This window comes from Triplophysa dalaica, chromosome 22, assembly GCF_015846415.1.
Source record: "Triplophysa dalaica isolate WHDGS20190420 chromosome 22, ASM1584641v1, whole genome shotgun sequence".
Lineage (NCBI taxonomy): Eukaryota > Metazoa > Chordata > Actinopteri > Cypriniformes > Nemacheilidae > Triplophysa > Triplophysa dalaica.
The window spans coordinates 20157392-20164588 of NC_079563.1; the positions used below are offsets into that span (position 1 = coordinate 20157392).

Sequence of the window (7197 nt, forward strand, 5' to 3'; positions counted from 1 at the left end):
TGGGGTCTGGCCACAGGATCACATCGACATCGCAAGCAATGTCTTCTCACACTAGACACTGGGGAAAATATCCCCTTGCATGTCGAAACCATCCATGGATTGCTGTCACCTGAATGTCGCCACAGGCCTGTTCCATTGCCTGCAGAAGAGGCATGCGGTCATGTGGTTGGCGGTCAGATACACGCCATCTCCAAGCCGAAAAGAATTCCTCTATAGGGTTTAAAAATGGCGAGTAAGGGGGCAAGTATACCACTTCAAAGTGATTGTGGTTGGTGAACCAGGCCTGGACCAGAGCAGCCCGATGGAAACTGACATTATCCCATACCACCACAAACCTGCGCTGATCTGGTCTGTTCATAACTATATTATGTAGAGCATCTAGAAATGTTCCTCCTCCTTCTCCATATTTACGGTTAGAGTAAAACGCATTGCTGCCTTAGGTGGGATATTCGTAGCGTTACTCTGTGTAAATAACACTCTGTTAATGTAAGACACTTATTTCTTTATTTGAGATTGTGGCCGGGTCTACAGGTAGAATGTGTGACGTCACGGGTGGATTTCTGTGCTGTCGCTGTGCAGCACACAGTTGTGTTCAATCGAGTGATTTGCAGATGATGGTTTTTGTTTGTGTGGTTAAACTGCGGCTGCGCATCGGGTTGAGCTTTTGCTAAATGCGTTTATGTGTTTTTTTTCAGCTGTATCATATGAACACACTGAGATCTTCTCATATTTGCCTCCATTATTTATTAACGTCAAACTTAAGCGGCTCGCACATGGTACAGTCAGAACTTCTCAAAACACGACCCCGCGGCTATGTGTTCATGTCATGCTGCCTTCACGACACGTGCTCTGTGATTAACGAAATATCAGGTAAAAAAACACGACACCAGAGGGCGGTCATGTGCAATTTTACCTGATATTTTTTAACGTTTTAACCCGATTATTCACAGAGCACGTGAAAAAACGACGAATACAAATGATCTACTACATGTAGACTACATGATGTGGGGATCGGGGCAGTAAAACTTTCATCGTTTTGTTTCAGGTTTTTTTCACATAAACGTGATGAGCTCCGGAACTGACAGTAAATGACGCACGTTAAAAAATAAATACGACCTCACGTCACATTTACACACTGCCTTATTTACATTTTCTGCGTTTTTCGTATCCGTAGCGAGCATTTGAGAGGAGTTTTGACAGTTCAGAAAATAAGAGACTGTATACGAATCTCATTATTAATAATAATAAACACAACAGAGTTTTGTTCCTGTAAGAGAACAGCTTTTTTTGTCAAACACAATCAAACGTTTTTTTTGTTGTTGAGGAATTTAATGTGAAGAAGGTTTAATGAGAACAGGAAATGTTTTTCTGTGGCACTTGAGTAATTGACAGGTGATGACTCCGCCCACTAGTGTAGTGTAGTTAAACACAAAGCGCCTGGACGTCACGTCACACGATCATAGAGCTTCAGGTGAGTTCACACATCATTTCTTCTCATGTTTGTGATATCACTTGTGTTGCACTAGGAAAGGAAAGATTTATATTCATACTTTTTTTAAAGGGTATTTTGGTAAAGTTCAGGGGCCCTATTCAAGAAACTGTTCTTAAGACAAAATGTGAGATTGTTCTTAAGATAAATGATAAAGTTAGTAAGAATATATCCTCTTTAGAAATTTAGAAATATTTTCTTATATTTGTTTCATGAGAAAAAAGAAAAAAATGAAGAACAGTCTTTTTAGTTTTCTCGGGAATACAAAACATTATTAACATTTTTCTTCAGTTTGGGTTTAAGAGAAAATATGTCCGTTGAGAAGAAATTTATTTTCAAGAATATTTTGTGAATTTTTAACTGGATTTTCCCTCTGGATTCGCTCGTTTTAACACCTCCTGTGTGGATTAAATCTTTAAAATTCAGATATTTAGCCTTTATTTTTTTCATATCGATCAATCTGTTTTCATATAAACGTGCAACATAGAAAGAGTTGGGCAGTGTTTACACCAGTTGAGTTGTGTACATGATGGATGGTTTATTTGGTTAATAAAGAGTAAATATATCAGAGTACGTCCGTGTGCAGGCTTTGGGAGAGTCCATCCGGTCAGAATGGGGTTTGGCATCAACAGCGAGCTGATTGACAGCAGGTCAGAGGTCATCCTGTGCTCGGGTTCCAGTCACGCGGAAAACATCCTGATGGTTCTGAACGCTTACCGACGCAGTGGAACGTTCACAGATGTAGTGCTGTGGGTGGACGGCTGTGAGTTTCCCTGTCATCGCGCCACGCTGTGCGCCAGCAGCCCCTTCTTCCACGCCATGTTCTGCGGTTCCTTCCAGGAGAGCAAACAGACCGAGGTGAAGCTTGAGGGAATCTCCAGGAAAGCCATGGAGCATCTGCTGGACTTCTTGTACGAGGGCAAACTGAATCTAGACGAGGAGAAGGTGGAGAGCGTGTTCCTGGCGGCGCATCAGCTGGAAGTGTCGGCTCTGTCCACGGCCTGCGTGAACCTTCTGGAGAAGAACGTCAGTCCAGCTAACTGTCTGGGCTTCATGGAGCTGGCCGACTTGTACTCGCTCGGGCCGCTGCAGGACGAGTGTCAGAACATGCTGATACACAACTTTGAAGAGGTGTCCAAACACCAGGAGTTCCTCGGCTCGCCCGTTGCTCGGGTCCTGGAGCTGCTGACCTGCGAGTTGCTGCAGGTGCCGGAGGAGGTTAGGGTGGAATCGGCGCTCAGGTGGGTTCATCACCGGCCGGCGGACAGAAAGTACAACCTGAAGGAGCTGCTGGAGCAGATGCGTCTCCCCCTGCTGGACCCGGCGTTCTTCACCGGCACGCTAGAAGCGGACGAGCTCGTGCTGGACTGTCGTGACTGCAGACCGCTGCTGCACGAGGCTCGAATGTACCGCGTTTATGGCCGAGAGGTGAGCTCGCCTCGCACCAGACCCAGGAGGTGAGCGTCATCTTTAACACACATTTTGACTTTTATTATACAGATAAAGAAGTAACAAAAGATCACTTTAGCAGAACGGGTTTCTCTGATCATCGGCACTGTAATAAACGCACTGACTTTGTCAATATGTATTATTTAAGAGTTGATGTTGTGTTGCCAGGAGCTCGGGTTGGGCGGAGATGATTGTGGTCATTGGTGGTTGTGTTAAGAACAGTTTCTCCAGATTGTCTCTGATGGAGATGCTGAATCCGATCACGGGTGACTGGATCTCCTCTGTCGCTCTGCCCGGGTATCCCAAATCTGAGTTCGCAGCCTGTGAGCTACAGAACCACATTTATATCTCAGGTTTGTGTTCTACTGAAGCGTTCCTCTATCACATCGGTCATCACATCACCATGGGTCATTTCTAGAGAGTTCTACGGCACAATACATCAACACTATTTGAAGAGTTTGGTTCATAAAATGAGATAAAATCTCAAATCATGTTTTTTATGATGTTATTATGGCTTAAATCAAAACAAACCGACAAAAGTTTGATTGATATTCGTAGGAATGCACAATAAAATAACATGATTTCATTTTGGAACCAAACTCTTCATTACAACTCATTATTATTGTTGTTATTGAAAGAGTTCTGTTGTGATGCGTCTGCGCAGGTGGGCAGCTGAACAGTGCAGACGTCTGGAGGTTTATGTCTCACATCAATCAGTGGGTTCGTGTCAGAGGTCTGTGCCGGGGCAGATGGAGACACAAGATGGTTTCTCTCCAGGGAAAGGTGAGACCTCTGGACCGCTTCATCACATTGTGCTCTACACATCTCAATATAGACTTCACTTCATATCAAGTTTATGATTGTTTTATTTGCACGGTTTTAAATCAATACAAAAAAAGATATAATAAGAATAAAAATGAATAAAGAATAAAAAACAGATAACACGCAGTCAATAGTGTATTAGAGACATTGAGTCATCCACACGTGTGTTTGTGTTGCTGTAGCTGTATGTGGTGGGAGGTTTTAACGGCTGTGAGCGTCTGTCTGCTGTGGAGTGTTATAATCCTCATGAGAACACATGGACGTCTGTATGTGATCTTCTGTTGGCCGTGAGCTCGGCCGCAGCCGTCACCTGTGATGGGAAACTCTACAGCATCTCTGGAGCTGTTAGCGATCACGCCAACACTGACAAGGTGCCTTTAACAAACACATCAATGTCTTCAAGCGCTCCAAACACTTCTGTTCTCTTTCTATGTGTTAGTCACTTGAGTCATGTTTGAACTGGTGTTATTAAGACAAAACAAGAATATTTGTAACAATGTTCAAACTTCTTCATTTTTTTATTTTAAAGTAAACACTAGGGATTTCATAATATCAAAATCTCACTGTTCGATAACACCTCGGTATAAAGCCTGCTGTACGGTGTTTATTTCTATATTTAAAATGCTAAATGATGAATTTTAAACGTGCTATAAGCATCTACTCTACTGTTGCTCAGAGGAGTGAGTTATAGTATGAGCTGAGTCACTTGACTTTTATCAAATAAAATCATGGCACTGGATAGACCTTGCCAAAGGTAACATCTTTTATAGTTTCTAACATTCTCGATCATACAGTTCGTTAAAAACAGTCGTGTGACCACCATTATATCGAGAGAATTTTGTTATTTTTGATAACATCAAATCCATAATATTCTGACATCCCTAGTAAATACATAATAGTACAGACAGTAGAGACAAAAGTAAAAATGATTAAATATACAGAATATAAAATGATGTGTGTAAGTGATAATAACCAGAAATGAATCTGATTGTGTGTGTGTGTGAGACAGGTGCAGTGTTATGATCCGGTGACTAACAGTTGGACGTATGTCACATCATGTCCGTTCTCTCAGCGATCGCTCAGCGCCGTCTCGCTCCACGGCTCCATATATGTGACCGGAGGTTTACTGAATGAATTGTTCTGTTACACACCGAGTACAGACGTCTGGACTTCAGTGGCAGTGCTGCCTATCAAAATGGTGCGGAAGATTGTGAAGCGTTTATGTCCGCACAAACACACACACAAACACGCACACACACAAACACACACACAAACACGCACACACACACACACCCGCACACACACATACACACACACACACATACACATACACACACACACACACACACACACAGGGTAATGTTTGATGGTGTCTTTGTGTTTCAGGAGGCGTGTGGGCTCACCGTGTGTGATGGGAAGGTTTATGTTGTGGGAGGTCGGGATGAGTCGTCCTCTGCTGTCGATCACATTTGGGACTTCCACCCGACCACGGGCAAACTAACAGTGAACAATCCACTTCCACGCTGTCTCAGTCACCACGGCTGCGTGACCATAACACAGAGAACCTCCCAATGAGAGTTGACTGAAGGACGGCTGAAGCGTTTCATTGCTGTTGTGATGATCATATCAATGCATCTGAAATCTTGTCTCACTTTATAATAAAGATGATTTAGAGACGTCGCTCAGAATCTTCACTTACACACTTGTTATTAACATGATTGATGTACTTGTCTTGAAGGAATCATTAGTATTTACAAGAGCGTTTATGAGGTGAAATCAAAATGACTGTGAATCCCAGTAAGAATGTGAATCCCTTTAATACTGTGAAACATTTATACCTCTTGTATTTTTGTAGTTACATGAAGTTTTGTACATTATTCTGCTCAGGTTATCTGAATAAAACGTGATGAAAATGCTGAGATGTTCTGGTCTTTTGTAATGAAGATATTGTTGTGGAGATGTTAAATGTGTAAATGTTTATCATATATTCGCAAGTCACTTTAAATGAAAGCATCTGCAAAATGCATATATATAAATAAACAAACTATAGCTAACAACACAGAGGTCGTGGGTTCGATCCCAGGGGATAGCAAATACTTAGAAACAAATGTAGGTGATAATGTGAAGTCGCTTTGGATAAAAGCCTCTGGAAAATGTAAAAAAATGAACATGTGAAATTTATATCAGAATTCATTTATCTGAGAGAAAACATTGAGGCAGGATTCGTATATTTTGACACAATCAGATTGCTGGTTGGTTGCGTATGTGTGTGGGTGTGTGTGGGTGGATATGAGCTGATCTTCAGATCATTGTGATATCTGATCAAACAAACAGAGTTTCCAGAGAAGAGGATCTGCAGCTTTCATATCCTTCCACAGAAAAACGTTTCCTGGTGCAACATGAGCTTTAGTGTGTTTGTGTTTGTGTGTGTTTGTGTACAGCAGACGTTTAACACAAACACAACTGCTGCAGAAATCACAACCAGTGTTAAAGGAGACACAAAAATAATCACATGACTTTTTTGAAGTTAAAACTAACCCTAAATTTAGAAATAAAACAGACTTCTGTGAGTTCTGAGGTCTGTGACAAAACCCTCAGGTCTTGAACAAAATGTTTGTGACAAATGATTGCGTGGAGGAATTAAAAACTGCATATATTCATTAGCATTACATTAAACGGCTGGCATAACAGACATAAAGCTGTTTTAAACTATCCTAAACAGGGGCGTCATGCACCCATTTTTAAGGGGGCACAGTGTGCACAACACACAGAAACATGTCCTGTACATAGTGGTGGGCATAGATTAATTTTTCTAATCTAGATTAATCTAGATTAAAATGGCTCATTTGAATTCTGCCGAAGGCATTCAGAATATGTGTGCTACCCAAATAATGACTAAAAGTAAGTCTGTGAGAACGGGTTTCTTAAGCGCATTAGACCAGGGGCTCATCTCCTGTTTCCAAAATGCATCACAAACTGCTTGAGAAAGCTGTTCTACTATGATAATTGGTGATGAAAATAAATTATGTTCAATAAGATGAACTTGTGTTTACTTCCGCATTAGCTAAGGGATGATTTCCGTTTAGGTGGTACTTGAGACTGGAAGAGCTCCTACAGTACATTTACATTTAGTCATTTAGCAGACGCTTTTATCCAAAGCGACTTACAAAGAGTGAGGGAGCAACAAGCGATATGTCATACAGGAGCCATAATACATTAGATCTCAATACAAAGTTACTGGTTTCAACTAAAGCTAGACCACTACCTGTTGAGAGAAAGTGTTTTTTTTAAACCAATTCCGCATTGCACAAGGTGCAAACAACCTTAGTCTTGTCGATGTTTCCATTGGGAAGCTTCTTGAAAATTAATATTCCCTGAAGCAAACCCGGCGGCTTCATAGCTGCATCCATGTTAGCACGTCACGTTTGATGTGGTAA

General features: G+C 41.6%; 1 protein-coding gene across 2 annotated transcripts; it reads left to right on the forward strand.

Annotated features, from left to right (window-relative positions):
• Nucleotides 1-5434, forward strand: klhl35 (kelch-like family member 35). 2 transcript variants are annotated; one of them, XM_056736677.1, is made up of 7 exons: nucleotides 1-1471; nucleotides 2076-2946; nucleotides 3107-3291; nucleotides 3603-3721; nucleotides 3943-4131; nucleotides 4770-4958; nucleotides 5147-5434. In XM_056736677.1, the coding sequence occupies exons 2-7, from the start codon at nucleotides 2102-2104 to the stop codon at nucleotides 5333-5335; spliced, it is 1716 nt and encodes a 571-aa protein (XP_056592655.1). In that variant the 5' UTR covers nucleotides 1-1471; nucleotides 2076-2101; the 3' UTR covers nucleotides 5336-5434. The 2 variants fall into 2 exon arrangements, with proteins under 2 accessions (XP_056592655.1, XP_056592656.1); XM_056736678.1 differs by having other exon boundaries at nucleotides 3170-3291.
• Nucleotides 5435-7197: the final 1763 nt, after the last annotated feature.